Raw genomic sequence first — 20,377 nt, 5'->3', positions numbered from 1 at the left:
AAATATTTTCATAATTATGAATATTTTTTTTATTATTTGAAAGGTTACAAGTATATTCATCAAATTAAATACTCTTCTATAAAGGACTGTTATGAGGTTATTTGTAAGATGATCATTAACTTTAAGAGGTATTTGTAACCAGTAAGCTTGTTGAGTCAAGTTGATTTTATTCAAAAAAATGAAGACGACTGTTATTTTTCAACATTTTATAAGCTCGTTAACGAAGCACCCTTTAGACGGAGGTTGTAAATGATATGAGTCAGGTTGAATATATCATTGTTCAAACTTGTTTGATTATCGATATTCAAAAATTAATTTGAATTTAGACTGATTATTAATCTAATCGAGTTCAAACGAGTTTTCAGATCAAACATGAATCGAGTACTTAATATTTTTAATTATATTTTATTATTTCTACATTAATCAAATTGAGTTTAAGTCAAATTGGAAAGCTTATCCGACAAAATATTTTGTTCAAATTTGAATTGTTAAGTTTAACACATCAAATTCAAGAAGCTTTTGATTTGTTTCCCAGCCCTACTCTGAATCAATGGCTATTTCCTACCAAAATACTTAAAATTGCAGCAGCCCAAAGGATCTTGGGCCAGAAAGAGTAGAAGAGCCCATGAAAACCTAGCTTAATCTCTTCTTCCCGTTGTTTTTGCTATTTGCTAGTGTTAAGCATTGCATTAATCTTCCGTTTCACCAGCGAGAATCTGAACACCAACTGCGAAACTGCAGCGGTTTTCAGAAGAAATCCTGCATTTTGGTGAGCTCATTTTTGTCTTCTCGTCTTCTATCGCTCTGCTTTGGTTGTAATAATCTAGTTGATTATTTTAGCTTCATGATTCCCTATTCTGCTATTGAGAGGAAACTTAAATGACCCATCAGACAGAATACTGGGTTTTGGTGTAAGCAACCAAGTTTTGTGACTTCTTTTCGGCTTTTGAATGATTCTTCGAGTTTTTGGGTGAGTGTTGATGTTTTAGAAGCAGAAAAAGCTGGTGAAAAAGCAGAAAAAACTTAAATTTTTCGTTGGCAAGATTGTTTCTTGACTGAATTTCTGCTCTGTTTGTGTTAAAAAACCGTGGTTTTAGGCGGTATCTTGGTTGGTGTTGTGTGTCTGGTTGTTCCTTGGTTGGAGGGAAAGAAAGAACAGAAGGAACTATGAAACTGTTGTCATTTGCCATAGCTGCAGGTCGCCAATTTAGTTCTCAAGCTGCTTTCGAGAAAAAGAACTGGGGTAAGAACTATTTTTTCAAGAACAAGAAGAAGTATGATGGAAGTGGCACCAAAACCCCGAAAATGCCTAAAATCAAGTGGACGGATGAGCAAAAACAAGCATTGGATGCTGTTTGCAGTGGGAAGTCTGTTTTTATTACGGGTTCTGCTGGGACGGGAAAAACATTTTTGCTTGAGCATGTTATCAAGAAATTGAAGAGAATCCATGGGAAGTCGAAGGTGTTTGTGACTGCGCCAACTGGGGTTGCTGCCTGTGCGCTTAATGGACAAACTCTTCATTCTTTTGCTGGCATTGGTATTGCTGATGGGGACTGTGGAAGTTTGGTAGACATGGTTCTTGAGGATAGGCACGCGAAATATAGGTGGAGGAAGGTTAAGGCATTGGTTATTGATGAAATAAGCATGGTTGACACCAATCTTTTTGAGGGTCTTGCGCATGTTGCTCGAACGTTAAGGGATGAAGAAGCAAGTGGACATGAAAACAAGACTTGGGGTGGAATACAGATGATTGTTAGTGGAGACTTCTTTCAGTTACCACCGGTTTTGAAGAAAAGGAAGAAGAAAGGCGCAAAGATATATGCTTTTGAAGCTGAATGTTGGAGTGCAACTTTTGATCTACAAATTGAGCTTACCACGGTTTTCAGGCAATCTGATTCTCTTCTTGTCCAATTGCTTCAGGGAATACGAAAAGGGAAGAATGATCCAGATGACTTGAAGCTTTTGGAAGGCTGTTGCTCAGGGTATGAGCCCGATCCTTCTGCTGTACGGCTCTTCCCAATGCTTACAGATGTGAACATGGTGAATAAGGAAAAATTGGAGAGCTTAAATGAAGAAATTTATGTTTATAAGGCTCAAGATTTGGGCGAAGACAAATGGATGAAGCAGCTAAAGAAAGGGATTGCACCCGATGAGCTTGAACTCTGCATAGGTGCCAGGGTGATGCTAATAAAAAATATAAACCCTTGGCGTAAACTTGTAAATGGTGCGACTGGTACAGTTGTGGAATTGTGCAAAGTTTCCAAGGAGCAATACGGAATGGATGATATGTGCAATCATGGCGGTGTGCTGCCGTTGGTGAAGTTTGATTCTGGCCTTGAATTAGTTGTCGAGCCAGAAATATGGGTCGTCATGGAGGGAGACAAAGTTGTTGCCAGGCGAAAGCAGATTCCGCTCATGCTGGCATGGGCCTTAAGCATTCACAAGTGTCAGGGAATGACTCTTGACAAGCTTCATACAGATCTCTCGCGAGTTTTTGACTTTGGAATGGTCTATGTTGCGCTTTCACGTGTGAGAAGCTTGGGTGGACTTTATTTATCTGGACTAGATCCTTCAAAAATCAAGGCACACCCAAAGGTTTTGGAATTCTACCATAGTTTTAATGGTGATCAACATGACGACGAATTTTCTATCTCTAGTGGGAGTGATACTGATGATGGTAATTCACAGAATGATTCTAACAAGAAGATTGCTCATAGAACAAAATAAGATTTGTGTTCCTTACAAGTGAAGTTGTCAACAACAAAAGGAAGCACAGAATCTCACAGTGGTCTGAGTTGCTTCATATGTTGGACCATTTTAGGGGAACAACACCCTCCATGTGTAGATTTGTTAGACATTGGGGCAATTGCGGAGTTAGTGGAATCTCGTCTCATTGTCCATGGTTCTATGCTTGAAATGCATTGAGAAGTACGTCCGAAAGACATGCCAAATTCATCCAGTGAGTTAACCTTGGAGAAAGTACAAGGTATGAGAAGAGAGCTGCTCAAGGCAATATTGCCTGTTTCATATTATTTTTTGATTACATGTCTTTTCTGAAACTTTTTCTGGCTGTAGAGCAACAACGAGCAATATGTTAGCACATTTGATTCGCTATTCTGAAGCGAACACTCTGGATTTTATGCTGTCTAAACGGGTGCAACATTATTTTTCCTTGGTATCTTTCCTCCCATGATAAGTGAAATGTTGATTTAGTGTTGAAACTCATGTAAACTTTCATAGATGTCGTGGGAGGAAATTGAAGTTCTGATTCCATGGGAAGGCAAAGAAAAGCACCCAGGTGAACCTGAACTGCCATCTTTTGCTCTGAAAAATCTTAGGCATTGATCTCATTTTAGCCACTGTTTCACACACCATCATACATATGTGAGTGGTCCTCTTCTGGCATTTTGTCTGTAGAGATGTTCGTACACCCATTGTATTGTTGAACAATTATCATATTTTAGTGTTGTATCATGAAATAGTCGTATTTCTCACTAGACATTTGCGTGCCACTCGTCTCAAGAATTTATACATTTCTCAAAGGTATTTATATTCAGTTGAATTTTATTTTCTCTAAATCTTTTCCTCAAACACAAATCATTCCAGCCAAACATAGCATAAATAAAGGATTTGGATAGGGTAGAATATAAGGCCGAAATGCGTCTAATGAAGTTCTTTATGGCGTCCGACTCTAATCAGAATGTGTGTGTTTTCACTGGTTGGGAGATGGCGGTACCATTGGCAGCAGTTGTAGGCTCTTGTGACTCTGTCACTTGTTTCTCATGGGAGCTCAAGTTGCAAGGTTAGATGTGGTAAAACATAAATAGAAAATACGAGGATAATGACCGAGACGTTAAGGACTTTTGTCTATTAATTTGAAAAAAAATAATAATTAAGAAGTTTATATATGGTTTGCATTAATCTCCTAGCAAGTTAAAAATAATCAATTAGTATAAATGAATATGAGAAAGAACATGGTGCTTTAGAATTATTACTGGATCATCAATGGCTGAGTTTTACAATTAAAGCTGAACAACGTATTCACAGAAGGCAAAGGTGAACCAACGTTCAAATGACACAAAAAATCACTTAATTACTTGTCACAACAGAGCAAAACCTTGAGAGATTTTGCAGACCTCTGGACAAGAAGAAAGTGATCGCACGAAAATTTCTTTTGTTTTATCACATACAATGGTCTATCAACACAGCATCTTCACTCATCGTCAACTACTTTTGGAAAGAAATATTATGCTCGAATCACCTGCTGGAGAGTACTCTGGGCTCCTTTTTAGGGAAACAATCAACTTATCTAATAGTTGAGCGAGACGAACCACTCCTTGAAATAGAATGATCTAACTTCAAGATTGACTCAAATCTGTGCAGATATTTAAGTGCTTTCGTCTGCAGAAGATGCAGCAAACAAAGTTAGAAATGCCCATAAAAACTGACACAATTGGAGATAAGCAGGAAAATCAATACTAAGCATGAATTTATAGGAAAAAAGTCTCAACATCAGATGCATTGTCCGACAACACAGAACTTACTCAGTAACACCATAAGTTTGTGAAAGTTATGTATGAGCTTCTTTCTAAAACACAGCCTATTTTTCCCTCCATGATGCATGCAGGTCAAGAACTAGAAATTGTCAGCTTTTCTATCCATTCAGAAATTTTCTTAAGCAAAAGGAGAATAATTGTGTTACGCCCATCTTCTTGTGAGTGACTTCTAATGCATAGAAGCAAAGAAAATGCCCGTATCTTAATGTCCAATTTCAAATGGTCATATTCTTGGGAACAATAGCCCAATTTATCCGTTTTCGAGTAAAAAACTAAGCCCGATTAACTAATTTGTATCATTCTTGAGTTACTCCTGCTGATCTTTCATCATGTACTCCATGGAGCTTAACCAATATTTTGTGGTGCTGATCAGTTTCGATACCTCACAGTACAATCACAAGTCATTCTTTTGGAATCTTTATCTGATATGACCTCAGATGTAGATGGCATTACCTAATACATAATCTCTCATATAGATGGTATAAATGCAAAAAGTAGTTTCACACTCTCTTCATCATTTTTCTTTGAGTTTCCAAGTCATGTCCAATCTGAGAGAGACAGAGAATTTTGTACCTTCCACTGTCTTTTGTGACAATAATGTTTGTTTATTGCATCCAACTTCAGAATTATTTCCCGAAACGTAGGTCTCTTTGAGGGCTTCTCATCCCAGCAATCCTCTATTAACCTGTAGAAGCCATTGGACCTTGGTTAAGATCCTAGTGCATAAAGAAAAGAAAGGGCAATAAGGTTGTTCCGCGACAATGCTTACAACAGATCATGAGAAGAAAACCCGAGTTTTCTATTGACGGAAGTTCAAAGAGGTGTAGGCACAACACATCACAGGATGGGAATGTAGAAATAAGACAGCAGCATGGAACTCTCAGGATACAATACAGAAGGAGAGAAACAACATATACATAACAGTATGGATGTTCTGAAGCCTTGGCTAATCTAAATCTACTCAGTCTGAAGGTACAGATTACTAATTGTCCAGCATGGGTCAGCAGCAAATCTGAAATAGGTATTCAAATGTTACATTTGAAAGAAAATCTCAGGTCCCTCTTTTATAATCCAAAGAACACCTTCCCTAAATCTGCTCCAATAAGAAACCCAAATGAAAGCCCAAATTGGCCATTTTACCCTAGATCCTAAAGTGTGTCAAATTATCAATTTATTAAATGACAATTATGCATCCAAGTGTCTCGGTAATGTTTACATATTTGTTCTAGTTATAATGTTGCTATGGTTGAAGAGATACCATTTCAATATATCCGCAATTGAATATTATTGCCCTAAAATTTCAAAATATCTTAAAGATGACAATTTTGGCCCCAATTATGCAAGAAAATAAACTTCGCAACTATGGAGCAAAAACAAGTCACACTTCAAACAGCAACATAAAAGCTTAGGGATAATGTGAGGCTTACTGTCGCAGTCCATGGGCATAACGCTTCAGTGGAGCTTCAAATGGAGGGCGCTCGTTGGCCACATACGCTTTAGCAACTTCAATTTCTTTCCTTTTAGGAAATGGTGGACAACCTTCGATCATCTGTGAACAAAAGAGAAATCAAGCCAAAACGCCTGACAAGAGACAATGCCGTGCATGGAAAGTAACTGCGATCTGAAGATCCTCCATAATGTGGTTACAGACAAGGAAGAGAAGGAGCTCAATCATATCAGATTTACATGGAGAAACGTCTGAGAGAATTGCATAATCTGTTTCTGCCATCCACATTAGACAAACTTATTTTATTTTAGCAACAAATTAACTTATACAGTTGAAAAATCTTCTAAGATACATATCATTGACCATCAAAAGGTGTTCCCGAAAGGTAGCGACAAAATTTTGTCAGTAATAACAAGAAAATGTTTATTCTTTAGTACATGACATCATCAAGATTCTTAAGTAGTTGTTCGAGCATATTTTTAAACTCTTGGAGGGATAACATGGGACCCCATTCCTTCGAGGGGAAGTGTAGCAAAATAGAGAGGATTTTTCTTCTTTTCATTTCCTTTTCAGGCAGTTAAATGTTTTTCCTAAGAATCAAATTGAGAAATAGTTATTTTCATAACCAACAAAAGAATATTATACTTTTTTTTTTTTTTCAAACACAGACACACCAAAACAGAAACACCTTTTCTTATCTTAACAAAGAATTCCTTTAATGATAAATTGTTAGGTTAAATGTTGAATAATAAATGAAAAGTTCACCTCTGTGTTACTGACAAAATTTTAACGTGTTGTCTATTAACTAAACTTTCGCCAATTTTCTATAACTTCTCTTACAAACCGAAGATGAAAAAATTGACTTTCTCGACTACCAACCATAAATGGGAAATTCACTTTCCTAACCTTTATTTCAATTTACCCTTTATTTTGACAAATACTTTCCATACGATTTTCTTACAATCATACCAAGCACATATGTGGAAGTTGCATAATATTAAAATCAGAATGCCTGAGTTTCCACTGTTCACTTCACTCAAGTATCAAATTGTCCTTTTCAAAAATAAATAATTTCATATCCTCGTAAAGAAATTCACACGGAGGTTTTCCTAATGAAAACCAATACTAATTCAAAGAAGCTGATAATCTTTAACATACTTGCGCCATAAGTTTGCTTGCATTAATCACTAATGTGTATAACAGTTACTGAAAGCCGATAGCATGCGAATGTACAGCAGTTCAATATAATGGAGTGCTTCACCAAGGAATAAGAAACCAAATCAGGTATAACTGTATATCTGAATATGAATGTCACTATGAGTAAAATCAATATGGTTGCACACATTGATATCCAAACTGTGTCTGCACACCAGCAACTATGTATCAGCCATCTGATGTATATATATAAGAGATAAGGAAGAAAGATTATTCAGAAGCACTTACCTCCTGTAATATCAATGCAAATGAAAACACATCCACCTTAGTATCATATTCCTCATTTCTAAAAACTTCTGGAGCTGCGTACCGCCCTGGGTTGATCAGGATCATGTCAGATTTTCCAATAAACTGTAGACTTAATTACTTTTAAGAAAAGTCATTCACATACATCTTGGATATCAGAAGCATTCAAGAAGTCTTAAGAATTAGGGAGTGGTTGCAAGAGTTTCAAAAAAACATTGTCAGCTTCGGGTTATAGAAAAACACTTTTAGTTTGAAAGCCAACTTCTGAAGCTTTTGGAAGTGCTACAAAAAGCACTTTCAAGCTAAAAGTTAGAAGCACCTTGGAGGATACTTCTAGCTGCTTTAGCTTTTTCTAAAATAACTTCAACTTCTTTTTGGACTATTATACACTCATTATAATAATATTAATTTGATTTTACCTTTTAAATTTATTAGTTGATGTTAGAATTTTCATATAATTTTAATAATTTATCACTAACAAATTTATAATTTCACATATTTAATATTTTAATATTTTATTTTCTATATTATCTTATATTATTCCTATATCATAGAAAAATATAAATTAAATTGCTATGATTAATTGAAATATATATACATATATATTTTTGGCAATCATGCAAGTTATTGTGCATGGAGAATAATTATGTTATATGGTGGAAACATTATTGAATTAAACATTAACACTATGTTTGCTTTCATTTTTGGACAATCTCCGAGACAAGATAAAACACACCTACACTATGTTTGGTTTTATATTTGGGCATTTCCCAAAACAAGATAAAACACACTCGAAGTTTGTTTTTGTATTTTTTACACCTTATCTATATGTTTTTTTGTTTTTCAACTTTTTATATATAATATATATATATACACACTTATACATATAATATAAAACATATATTGATTTGACAATAAACAGTGTTTTTTGTCTCCAAGAAATGCAACATTAAACATACAATATTTATATATAAAAATATATATAAAAGAGATATGATTTGACAAATGAACAGTGATTTTCGTCTCCAAAATCCCGACATCAAACCTACATCATTTATTTTAAAATATTTTAAATTACCTCAAAACACAAATCCGAACATACCATCTATCTCCAACACAATTATTTATCTCTATTTTTCTCTCTCTATCTCTAAAGCACCAAAATAAGACACTCAAAATACAAATCCAAACACTATGATGTTTGCCTCTTTGTTTTCACACCTTGTTTGTGTGTGTTTTTATTCTTCAATTTTCTATACATAATAGATATATATACACTTATATATATAAATATAATATAAAAAAAAATAATTCGACAATGAACAGTAATTTTTGTCTCTAAAAAATACAACATTAAACATACAATCTTTATATATAATTATATATAAAAAATATATAAAAGAGACATGATTTGACAATGAACAATGACTTTTGTCTCCCAAATTCCAACAACAAACATACACCACTTATTTAAAAATATTTTGAATTACCTTTAAAAACAAAATCCAAACATACACTCTATATCCAACATACACTTATTTATCTCTATTTTTCTCTCTATCTCCAAAACACAAAACAAAACACTCTAAAAACAAAACCAAACATAATTTAAGTTTTTTATTAGTATTCAATATTTTAATAATATAAATGACAAATATTTGTAAAAGAAATAAACATGACATGTACTAATTGAAATAAAATTTATTATGTTTTGAGAAAAAATTATATTATTATCAAAGGCAAGTGCAAATATTAAGCAAAAATAGAACCTTTGTAACACATGGGAACAAAATGGTCTTCAATTATTTAACCTTGTTTCAAAAGTGTCTTTTCCCAAAACATTGCCCGATTCTACTTTTCAATTTTTTTGCAATCATTACCCATTTTTTATTCTACTGCAACTTCCAACTTTTTCTATGAAAATCACTTTTCTAAAAAGTAGAAATTTTGGAAACAACGGATCAACAATATCCCAGGAAGCAATAGCAAGTACACGCCTTAGCAATATTATCTTAAATGTGTATGGATAAGATAGAATCTTTTCTACACTGGAAAACTTGTAAAACCAAATATTGCATATAGAAGCAAAGATAGCATATGTGTTGCTCTTCAATATACAGATCCTAACCAAATGGCTACTTACAAGAAGTCTGTTGGCAAGACGAAGGCTTGTCTTCTCTAATTGTTTTGGCAACTTTCATGAGCTTGCTTAGCCCAAAGTCTGCAACTTTAAGATGACCAGAATCATCACGCAATATGTTTCTGTCATCATGCCCATTGTATTACAACAATTCCCAGATATATGCAGACTATCTTAGTGAAATTAGCCAAAATAGAGTTCTTGACCATGGTCTATGGACCAACTAAATCTATGTGGAGAAATAAGTACTAAATAAAGGAGTACATACGAAGGTTCAAGATCTCGATGAATTATTGCTTCAGGCTTATGCTCATGCAAGTAGTTCATTCCTCTGCAGTCAAAAAGATATGAAAGATGAAGCTACATAAGGCAGTAAAAGACATTTCCATCATTGGTCTTAAACTTTCCTGGAAGCTAAAAAATATGGAAACCTGTCACTGATATTATTTTATCCCCTTTCCTTTTCTGAAATATTTTATCTGGTTCTGAAGTTGGTGGTAATAAACCAGGTCTAATGTAAAAACTCCAAATTTCAACCACAGAGACAAAGCACGAAATATTTATATATAAACAAAGATGAACTTTTCTTACAAGCAGAAAGAACTTAGAACCCATATTATGCCATATAACATAAGATTTTGACTGCTGTCAACGGTTTGGTGATCCAGCACCTGCTAATCAAAGCACATTATGTAAAACTTCGCAGGCAAGTTTAGCATAATAGTCAAAGATCTAACCTCGCAATATCCAGGGCAAACTTGATAGCCGTTGTTAGCTTTAAAGCACCTCTTCTTTTCAAGTATGCACCAAAGTCTCCCTGCATAGAGAAATAAATCCATTTTGATATGTAATAAGAATGGGCTACCCCAAGGGAATTAGTGATATGCTAAAGCTTAATGCTTAAAAAGATTTCCCCATGTATAGCGGGTCCCAAACTAAAATTTTACTTGGATGAGACAAGACCAAGATGCTTTACAACTTTTCTAAATTCACGCAGGCCAAACCAAGAAAAGAAGGATAAAAATCTAAAAAACATAAGTAGAAGATTACAAGATTAACATTAAGCAAAACTTGAGATACCTTAGGTAGATATTCAGTAACAATCATCATTGGAGTACTTTGTGTCACAGCACCAAGAAATTGGACAACATTTGGGTGGCGTATCTTCTGAAGTAGAGCAAGCTCGTCCCTGAATGCTTTTCTGAATAACAACAAGCCACCCAGTAAAATAAACAGAAGCGGCGATCACAAGGACAAAGAAAGGAGATATAGAATCAGTAGAATAAAAATGTATTTGCCACATATAAACAACCCACACTTTCTCTTCGTCGATGAAAAATTCCTCACCAAGTTTCTTAACAGCAACCTGGATCCCACGCCATGAGGCAATGCAAAATGTTCCCTGTAGCAAGTTGTGTAAAAAAAAACATTAAGTAAATAAATTATAAGAAGCACCATGTTTCATCTTTGATCCTACGCTCACAGTGGCTTAGAAACATAAACCTCCAGGAAGTATTTCTACTGCATAATTATATCATTTTATAATTCTGAGAACAAGAGTTCATTTGCAGGCAGTAGCTAGGACTTCTCAGCAAAGATTTAGAGAAGGGCTGGAATTGTGTACGTGCCTTTGGTAAAATGAAAGTTGAAGATGATACAGAAGTATTTAACAAGGGAAGATGTTACCTTTGTTATTTCGACACTGTTAGTAAAATCTAGCTCTCTTGGGTCAATTTCATACTCTGGAACTTCACGGGCATTCTGCACATGCATGGGAGCCATCTGACACAAAGCATACAAAAATATATGATGTCACAGTATACAAAGAAACAAATATGAGTACAAATTTCTGAAAATAATATATATATAAACTAGGAGAAGAAGAGGGAGAAGCATCAGGCATAAATTCATGCATGACACTTACCGGAGGTTTCGCACCATGTGCCTCCAAAAGCTTAATCACGTCATTATTTTTATAGTATATTGCATCTGCAAGAGGCTATTCAATTAAAACTTCTGTCATTAGCATACCTATTAATAGCCCAATTAGAATATCAACTATTTAAAACAACAGTATACATTGACACATGATACATAATAACATGAACACATCTAGCATTCTGAGATACTAGTGATATTTCTGTCTTCACTTTCCCCCACTTGCTTTCATATATCTCTCCAACAAAGGAAATTCTTTATAATTGATTTGATGTGCTGTGTAGTCCAATTAATATTGATTCCCACTACAAAAGAAAAATGAAAAGGAAAGAAAATGGTAATCCAATTACTGGAAGGCAATTTTTGTCGACGGAGTATCGGGAAATAAATAAAGCAAAGGCGGTGAAAATCATTTTAAACTCGATTTATGGCAGCAAATATTGCCCAATATCTACACATGGATGCTAAAATTTTCCAGTCCTGTTTTAGCAAACAGGAATGGACTACACTGCAGCCATATTTCAAAATTCTCAAAATTTGATGCCAGCAAATGACATCCCACACCCTCCAAACTAAGGTCACTTCCTTTCCAATATTAACTATTAAGCCAATCAGACAGGGACCGATATAGTTAACTCAAACTGCTACAAATCATAATTGAAACTCAATACTCTTCACATTTCCCACTCCGCAAAGAACCAGCAATTAAAGAGCAAGTAAAAAATTACAAACACATATCCCACATTGGCATTGACCAAGCACAAATCAAAAACAATTATCTCCAATCACTACACCATCTCCAACTACAGAAAAGCGTACACATACCGTACTCCCCCATCGGTCCTTCACATCAACTTCAGCGCCGCGACGGAGAAGCAAGTCAACAACGTCCGTCCGTCCCTGGCACGCGGCAACGTGTAAGGCGGTGCGGCCATCAATATCCCTGAAATTGACAGTGGTCCCAGAATCCAAAAGCTCCTCAATCCCCTCCAAATCGCCCTCGTTCGCCGAGTACATCAACCGAACGCCAGAATCCAATTCTTCCTCCACACTCACCGAGACGTCGGAGGCAAGAGCGGCGTCATTCCCAGGCGCTCCCGAGGACTGCCTGCCCAGTGTGAAACGGCGCTGCAGCTTTGACTCCATAGAAACACAGAATTCGGAGAATCTAGAGAGAGAAAAGGAAGCGTATAGAGGGTTTTCGTTGGGGGACAGAGGAGAATAAAGGATCGGAGGGGGATGTATGAGCTAAGTGCTTGTAACAGAAGGCATTCGAGAGCTTGAGAAAGAAGTGAGACAAACAAATGTTTAAACATTTGAAAAAGGTTAAAATTGCAACAGAGCCCCTGTATTTTTCAAGTGTATAATGATTAATACCACTTTGTCCTTTTTTCTTTAAAAATAAAGCAAGTTGGTGGTCTATCTATAATATATACTAATATATATATATATGTATATATACAATATCCACTCATATACGTCATTTTATGATAATAGTACGTCAATTTTTTTATTGTGTCGATAATATCTCTTGTTCTCTTTCTTTCTTTCTTTCTTTCCTTCTTTTATTTTGAGAAATATTATGTGTTGATTTTAGATATATATTATTTTTAGTAATAATATATTTTAAAAATATGAAATATTATTTGCTATATGCATGCAAAAATAAAATATCACAACTGGTATTTATAAATAGGGATAATTGCACTCTCATTTTCTAAAGTTTGGTATAATTACACATAGACTCTATGTAGTTTGGAAAATTACATCTAGCACCCCTGAAGTTTGCGTTCGTCTAACCAATAAGTCCCCTCATTAGTCAAAATTCACCAAATTTACTGATGTTAACCAAAAAATTGAATAAAAATTGATATTTATCATCTATTGACTATTATTGACTTATTGCAGCAGCCAGACATATCTGCTGCTTTGTCATCTCCACTGAAGCCTCCGATTCAACGAGGGCATCGTGGTCCTTGGCCGTGGGTTGAAGCTGACAATCCTCCATCAACTTCTGGAACGTCTCCTACAAACCAAACAAAATTGTTAGTACTTTTAATGAAGAATTAATTTTTTTAAAACATAGTATTAATAATTTAGCTACTTACCGCCACATCAGCTGCCCTCGGCCCGCTCTAGCCGCTGTTCTCTTTTTTCTTGTAGCACCCCTCAAATAATTCCATCTGCTTGGGCAGCCGACTGAGCTCTGTCTCATGTATATATATTATATATAAAAAGTTAAAAAATAAAAAAAAATACACAGACAAAGTATAAGAACACAAAAACAAATATTGAGTGTGCTTTATCTTGTCTTAAAAAATACGAAAATATGAATCCAAACAGAGCCAATACGGTTTGCAATATTAATTTCATACTTCTTGAAATATTTAATATTAGTCCAATGGGGAAAAAAATTGCAATATTTTGGACTAACTTTGCAATATTTTTCTAAAGTGTAGGATTAACTTTGCCATATTTTCTTAAAGCGTGAGACTAATATTACAATGGTGGGACTAATTTTGCAACGTTTACCTATATTGGCTATTTAATTCAATATAAAACTAATATTTTTAACCACCCTACATTTTAGAATCAAAATTGCAATTTTCTAGTCCCTTTGGCTATCAAAATTCTTTTCATAGCTAAACACAGAATTTCTAAATTATTCTGGTACAAGTATTAGTTGATACAGAGCAAATAAACTAACGTAAATGTCCAAAGTCATGAAGCAAATGTTAAAAAAGGGGGTGAATAGCAATTTAACTTCAGGTGATATTAAAAATAAGTAATTTATCCTCAATATTTTTTAAAATGAAGCAGTTTATCTCTTTATTTAAAGAGGTAAATTGCTTCATTTTAAAAAAATAAGAAGGTGAATTGTTATATTTTAAAAAACACATGAAGACAAATTACTATTTATTTTTTCATAGAGGATTGCTCATTTATAATATTATAAGAGGGTTGCTTGCATTTTTGCCGTTAAAAAAGTACCATTCCGAAAAGAAGTTAAAACGAATGATTAAATGTGATGTTTTGAACTTTAGGCAAAGGCAAAACATCATTTCCCCCTTTTTTTAAATATTAAAAGAATTTTATAAATAAATTCGAAATTATGAGTTCAAATTTTACTCTACAGGTATGGCAACGAAAAGGATTTGGGTTGGGTTTGTCAAAAATTTGAGGCCCACCTTGCAGAAAAATTTGGATCCCGAATAGGGGACCCACTGAGTTGGACCCAATGGACCCAGTAGACATAGTGAATTTTTTTAAAATAAATAATATTATCATAATTTTATACATTATATGAAATAATAATATTATTGAAAGGTTGATTGTATATATAAAATATACAAAAAAAATTAAGGTTGGTTCAACACCAGTCAAGCCTAAACTAGATCTTAACCAGACCTATTGCCATTCCTACTATCATATATGTACGTATTAATTTCACTTAATGTAGATATTGTGGTAAGTATATTATCTCAATAAAATATCAATTTGAATTCTGAAACTTCATTTTGAATTGATGGATTTATATCTAAAGAAACGATTTTATATGAAATCAATAATTAATAAAATATATTTTAAATTAATTAAAAAATCAAAATTATTTAAATTTAAAATTATCCAAATGAATTGTTTTAGCTTTGTTTCTAGAAATTTAAAATTCATAATTTAAATATATTAATTCAAATGCAACCATTGCGAGACGAACTCGAGCATATCCATTGTTTTACATATTTTATTAACTTTTTTTGTTAATTTAATTAATCTCAAATCCAAATCTCATTTAACTTGAAAAATATATATATATATAATTATAAAAAACTGACCCAATTACGAGGACGCATACTTTGGTGTGAAACTAGCGATTGCTGGCGCGTTGTGGACCAAGTAATATTAGTAAATCACGGCCAGTGATATTTTTCTAATAATTTTTTTATTGTGTGGATAATATTTTTATTATAAAAATATAGTAATTTATATATATTATTTTATTGATAATATATTTTAAATTTTTAAAAAGTTATTTTCGACAATAACGTGCTGCGACGACAAATTTAATTCGGATAAAAACAAATTATGCCAAACTATGAAATCATTTTCAACTGAGAAACCGGTGGGTCTGAAGTCTGAGTTGTGGTCGCCGCCTCGAATTAGAGGTGGCGGGCGGAGAAGGAGAGCTTGCCACGTTTCTTGCACTAGCCCTTGCCAACTCATCAAACAAATGGTGTAGCTTGTCTGGGTTTTACTTTTTAATACTGCCAAGAAGTGTTTGTTGTATAAGCGCAGTAAAGGAAAATATGTTTGAATTAATACGTAGAATGACCCTTTTTTATGTTTCGTATAATTACGTATACTTCTCATTATTTAAAAAATTATTAATATCTTTTGACTTGACTATCATCTAACAATTAGTTCAATCCGTTAGGTTTTCGTCATTTTGTTATCGTGAGTTGACCAAATGCCCATGAAGATTAGAAATTATAATTTTATCTAATTTTTTTGGATTAAGTGGATAATTTTTTATAATTTTTGAAATTTTTTCGTCCATCTTGTTTGATTTTTTTTTGTAAGTTTTTATTTTTTATTAAAAATAAAAAATATAGTAAAGACAAATTTGACAATTTTATACTTCTATCCAAGGATTACATAATTTCTTCAAATATCATGGGATATTTATAATTTTTTAAATAATAAGAGGGTATTCGTAATTATGACAAATTTCAGAGGAGATTGTTGTAATTTACCCTAATATATTTTGTGTAGATTTTCTTACAAAAAGACATGATGGGACGAAAATTGTTTGAGATTAGAATGTTTTGCAATAATTTGTGGAAGTGTTTGTGATAGTTCTGAAAAAATAATTTTTATTTTTGAGTTTAAACAAATACTTTTGAGGCTTTTGAAATATCAATTTTTATTTTTAAAATTGCTACAAGAAGTACTTTAATCTAAAAGCCAGTGAGTGCTTTAAATTCACCTCTATGATGGTTTTTTCATAAATTAATTCAATTTCATTTTAGATTATTTTAACTTAAACTAATAATTTTAGTTCAAATTTATCGTTTTCAATTTATTTCAAAAGTTTTTATATAATGTTAGAGTATTTAATAATTTGAATAATTTAATATTTTATTTTTCTGTATTATTTGATATTATTATAATATTATAGGAAAACTAAAAATTAAATTGAGATAACGAATTAATAAAATATATATATATATATATTTTTGTCAATCGTGCAAATAACTACAGTATATATATATATGATGTATATAAACGTCGCATATTGAGTGTAGACTACAGGTTTTTGATTGGTATATTATAAATTTCAAGACCCTTTCTTCTTAGCGAAGCATATTTTTAGAAATAAAATTATAAGAGTCATATAAATCAAAATAAATAATATCCGATGGGATATCGAATAAATCAACAAATCGTAAACCATATCAATATACTTTAATTATAGATAATATATACATCGCATATGTAATTCCTTTTTTTTTTTTTTTCAATAAAAGTAGATGACGTAGGTGATCGCCGACTACACAAGAAGTTGGGGCATTAAAACCCGGTTCACCTTACAATTGGTTAATTTAAACCACCCATAAACCTCCACTTTGAAACTCATCAGACGCAAAGCCAAACAGAGCTTTAAGAAGGATGAAGATACAGTGCGACGTGTGTGAAGCGGCGGAAGCAGAGGTGGTTTGCTGCGCCGACGAGGCGGCGCTGTGCGGCGGCTGCGACCTCAAAGTGCATGCCGGGAACAAGCTGGCCACCAAGCATCAACGTCTTCCGCTCTATCCCTCCGCTATGCCCAAGTGTGATGTTTGCCAGGTATCTATATATGTACATATATATATATATATATATTTTATACTGAATATTCTATTACACGTTCGTATAATCGCTCGAATTGCACTTATATATATAATATAATATAAAATATTTTCTATTATATAACGCTCACAAATGTTGATTAATGATATCGCAATATTAATTTTTAAATATAAGAATTATATCTCTAAGATAAATATGACACGTCTGTTATTTTTTTTTTCTTTCTTGTTCTATCATTTTATATTTATACTAATATAGAAAAAAAGACTTTCGGTCCACCAATGACGATTAATAATATTATTTTGCTAATTTTTAAATATAATAATTATATCCCTACAATATGGAACATCAGTTATTTTTTTCATTTTATTTCCTTTTTTCTTATTTATTTCTTGAAATGTGTTTGTTAGGGTATATATTTTACTATTATCTATAGTATATCTTAATGAGTTAAAAAGCAATGAGACACGCTTATATATATCAAGTTATTTACATTAAACTCAATTTGAAATAAAAATAAAAACAAAATCAAACGACCCAATTTTTTTTTCAATTTTCAACATTTTTAATGAAGTCAGAATGCTTTTTTGGTTTTTGTGCAAAAAATAAAAAAATATCTTGATCGTACGTTTCCAAATTTATATTATAGATGTGAGAAATGCTAATTTATTTGGATTTGGTTATTGAAATCATAAATATATACCTATTGTATAGGTATGGGATTTGAATTCTATAGTGCAAAATCATAAAAATTACGAAAAAATCAATATGACAGGAGAACATGTTTTGGTACTTCTGTTCTTCATCTTCTAAATTACAAACTATAAATGAGGATGTAGGTTGTTGTAATGATATGATCCAACATTTCCATATTTTAAACTTTTTTTCCAGATGTTTCTATAAGGAACCAAGTCATATTGATGCATATCTGGTTGTTGTGCGATTGTTAATTTTATAATAAATTTATTCTTATGTATCTTTCTTAGAACTTATAATATAATATCGCAGGAGGCTCTCGGGTGGTTCTTTTGCTTGGAGGATCGAGCCGTGCTGTGTAGGAAATGTGACATTGCCACACACAAAGGGAGCTGTAGCCAGTTCAGTCACCAGAGGCTCTTGCTCACTGGGATCAGAGTAGGACTCGGGGCAAAGGTAACGCCTTTGCATATGGTCGACGTTTCAGAGGTTAATTACCGCTTTCAAATTTAGTATATGATCAAAGTCCTCTCGAATCTTCTGCATTGCAAGAATCGTGGCCTTTTCTTGTATGGACTTTATGTCTTGTTCACTTTCTCTGATTAGGCTAGATGCACGATTTAGTTCAAGTTAGTAGTCCGTTTACTTTTTCTGAACCGAGGCCGTTGCTTTTGCATTGGCACGACACATGACTTGAATTTCACTTGCTAAGCAATCAGACCCACGAGGTGGGATTAAATTGGTAAAATTTATTTTAGTACTCAAATTTTATTATTAATATACTTTGATATCTGAATAATTACAAATATCTCAGTCAGACCTCATCAAATAGTTGCAAATGAGTGAATTTGTTACTACTTTGAAATATTCTTTCTGTCTATGGACTGAAATCAAATTACAAAGTGAACAAGATATGTTAAATATATATTTTACCAGTATATATCAATAAACACGTTATAATAATAATTTTAAATAATTGTGTCTCATGCTTATTAATTTCCATTCATCTTATAAAAAAAATTAAGTCCATGGGTCCCCCTAATTAAAAATAAAATAGGTTGTTTTCTCACATGTGTTTTGATAAGTTCCTTTGTCAATTTTATCTGAAATCTATTAGAAAAATTATAATTATAATTCTGTAAGTATGAGGTTATAATTTCAATCCCATATAAATATATGCGACAATGTTGAACTGTAATTTTCAAAATTTCGCACATTGAGAACTAAAAAGATTGAAAAAGTGCACGTAATTAAGCTGATTATAACACATTTCGAAATTTTGTCCTCAATGTGCAAAATTTTTAAAATTTCCTAACAAAATTTCGTAGATCATGAAATCACAAACCAATTCCAACTCTCTCACACACTTTTCTTTTCTAATGAATTCAGGCCAAAGGCAACAAACAACATGTGTCTGAATGGTCAAGAATACTTGAATCAGTGCCATTGCCATCTCAACAGACGAGACAATGATGGACCTCAACCAGGTTCGGCACGAGCAGCAGCACGATCCAATCTGAAGAAAGCGACGATGACGGGACGAATGAAGATGACAAACCTAAAAGAAAACAAGGTCATACGTTGGAGAGTACTTTTGAAAGTTTCTTGATACCAGAGTCAGTGCAATTTTGGACTTGCATTCTTCACTACTTCCTTTTCATGATTAATTAGCTTGAACCTAGATATGATGTCTGAACAAGTTTGTGTGTCGAGTGCGATCTCGGTACTAAAATATCGGATCCTATTTGAAAAATATGTTGCCATTAGAGCTATAGTAGTACAATTATTCATAGATATTGGGTATTGTAGCGATACCTTAAACCACTTCCAACGAGGGTTTGGACAGTTATCGGTAATAGAAGTCAGCTTAGCCAGGAATACTGTAGTCTGTATGCATCTTACAAACGGCATGGGAATGCTTGCTTACGGTATGGCTAGACCTTATGAAGTCATGCTTGACAATGCAATTCCTTTTGTAATGAGAAAGAACACTTAAAAACATAACAACTTGCTCAGCCACAGACACATTTTGTGTGGCCTTTATACTGCCAGATTACTCTAGCATATAACACAAATGGCCTCTTTGCTAAATGAAACTAAAAGATGCAAGTTTTTAACCTGAGCAGGTAGTTTAGAATTAAGATTGTAGCGTCGACGTCGAAACCTAGGTTCAAAACACCTCCTAGGTTTAATATATTGGATAACTTGAACAAAAATGATAAGTGCCACCGCAATCTCAACCACAATCTACTGCACGGCAGTCAAAGCAAATATGCAGCGGGTGTGCCTCAT

General features: G+C 33.3%; 3 protein-coding genes across 5 annotated transcripts; 2 read left to right on the top strand and 1 right to left on the bottom strand.

The window, feature by feature from the left end:
* The first annotated feature begins 548 nt into the window (after positions 1-548).
* LOC105165584 (uncharacterized) lies at positions 549-3,497 on the top strand. Of its 2 annotated transcripts, none has more exons than XM_088875973.1 (2): positions 549-769; positions 1,098-3,497. In XM_088875973.1, the coding sequence occupies exon 2, from the start codon at positions 1,168-1,170 to the stop codon at positions 2,725-2,727; it is 1,560 nt and encodes a 519-aa protein (XP_088732099.1). In that variant the 5' UTR covers positions 549-769; positions 1,098-1,167; the 3' UTR covers positions 2,728-3,497. The 2 variants fall into 2 exon arrangements, with proteins under 2 accessions (XP_088732099.1, XP_088732100.1); XM_088875974.1 differs by having other exon boundaries at positions 550-769; positions 1,193-3,497.
* A 466-nt stretch (positions 3,498-3,963) lies between these two features.
* On the bottom strand, positions 3,964-12,835 carry LOC105165585 (Integrin-linked protein kinase family). Its single transcript, XM_011084647.3, has 12 exons — positions 12,368-12,835; positions 11,529-11,603; positions 11,291-11,386; positions 10,921-11,006; positions 10,685-10,805; positions 10,342-10,421; positions 9,873-9,935; positions 9,608-9,726; positions 7,447-7,532; positions 5,984-6,105; positions 5,130-5,241; positions 3,964-4,401 (listed from the first exon to the last, which is right to left on the bottom strand). The coding sequence occupies exons 1-12, from the start codon at positions 12,686-12,688 to the stop codon at positions 4,306-4,308; spliced, it is 1,377 nt and encodes a 458-aa protein (XP_011082949.1). The 5' UTR covers positions 12,689-12,835; the 3' UTR covers positions 3,964-4,305.
* A 4,254-nt stretch (positions 12,836-17,089) lies between these two features.
* Positions 17,090-19,727, top strand: LOC105165586 (B-box zinc finger protein 22-like). 2 transcript variants are annotated; one of them, XM_011084648.3, is made up of 3 exons: positions 17,090-17,386; positions 18,398-18,574; positions 19,475-19,727. In XM_011084648.3, exons 1-3 carry the CDS (start codon positions 17,210-17,212, stop codon positions 19,556-19,558), a joined length of 438 nt encoding a protein of 145 aa, XP_011082950.1. In that variant the 5' UTR covers positions 17,090-17,209; the 3' UTR covers positions 19,559-19,727. The 2 variants fall into 2 exon arrangements, with proteins under 2 accessions (XP_011082950.1, XP_011082951.1); XM_011084649.3 differs by having other exon boundaries at positions 17,092-17,386; positions 18,398-18,541.
* The last annotated feature ends 650 nt before the right edge of the window (positions 19,728-20,377 follow it).

Source organism: Sesamum indicum, linkage group LG12 (assembly GCF_026168435.1).
Source record: "Sesamum indicum cultivar Baizhima isolate 11 linkage group LG12, ASM2616843v1, whole genome shotgun sequence".
In the NCBI taxonomy this organism is placed as follows: domain Eukaryota; kingdom Viridiplantae; phylum Streptophyta; class Magnoliopsida; order Lamiales; family Pedaliaceae; genus Sesamum; species Sesamum indicum.
Note: the sequence above shows the minus strand (reverse complement) of the source record. Positions and strands in the feature narration are given on the sequence as shown.

What these genes read in the sequence shown, in the direction of transcription:
- LOC105165584 (XM_088875973.1), top strand. Translation starts at nt 1,168, where the DNA reads ATGAAACTGTTGTCATTTGCCATAGCTGCAGGTCGCCAATTTAGTTCT.
- LOC105165585 (XM_011084647.3), bottom strand. Translation starts at nt 12,688, where the DNA reads ATGGAGTCAAAGCTGCAGCGCCGTTTCACACTGGGCAGGCAGTCCTCG. An exon ending in GTCTTGCCAACAGACTTCTT is followed by an intron (nt 7,533 to 9,607) that starts GTAAGTAGCCAT and finishes TGATCAACCCAG; the next exon opens with GGCGGTACGCAGCTCCAGAA. An exon ending in GTCACAAAAGACAGTGGAAG is followed by an intron (nt 4,402 to 5,129) that starts GTACAAAATTCT and finishes CATCTTCTGCAG; the next exon opens with ACGAAAGCACTTAAATATCT.
- LOC105165586 (XM_011084648.3), top strand. Translation starts at nt 17,210, where the DNA reads ATGAAGATACAGTGCGACGTGTGTGAAGCGGCGGAAGCAGAGGTGGTT. An exon ending in CCAAGTGTGATGTTTGCCAG is followed by an intron (nt 17,387 to 18,397) that starts GTATCTATATAT and finishes ATAATATCGCAG; the next exon opens with GAGGCTCTCGGGTGGTTCTT. An exon ending in ATATGGTCGACGTTTCAGAG is followed by an intron (nt 18,575 to 19,474) that starts GTTAATTACCGC and finishes TAATGAATTCAG; the next exon opens with GCCAAAGGCAACAAACAACA.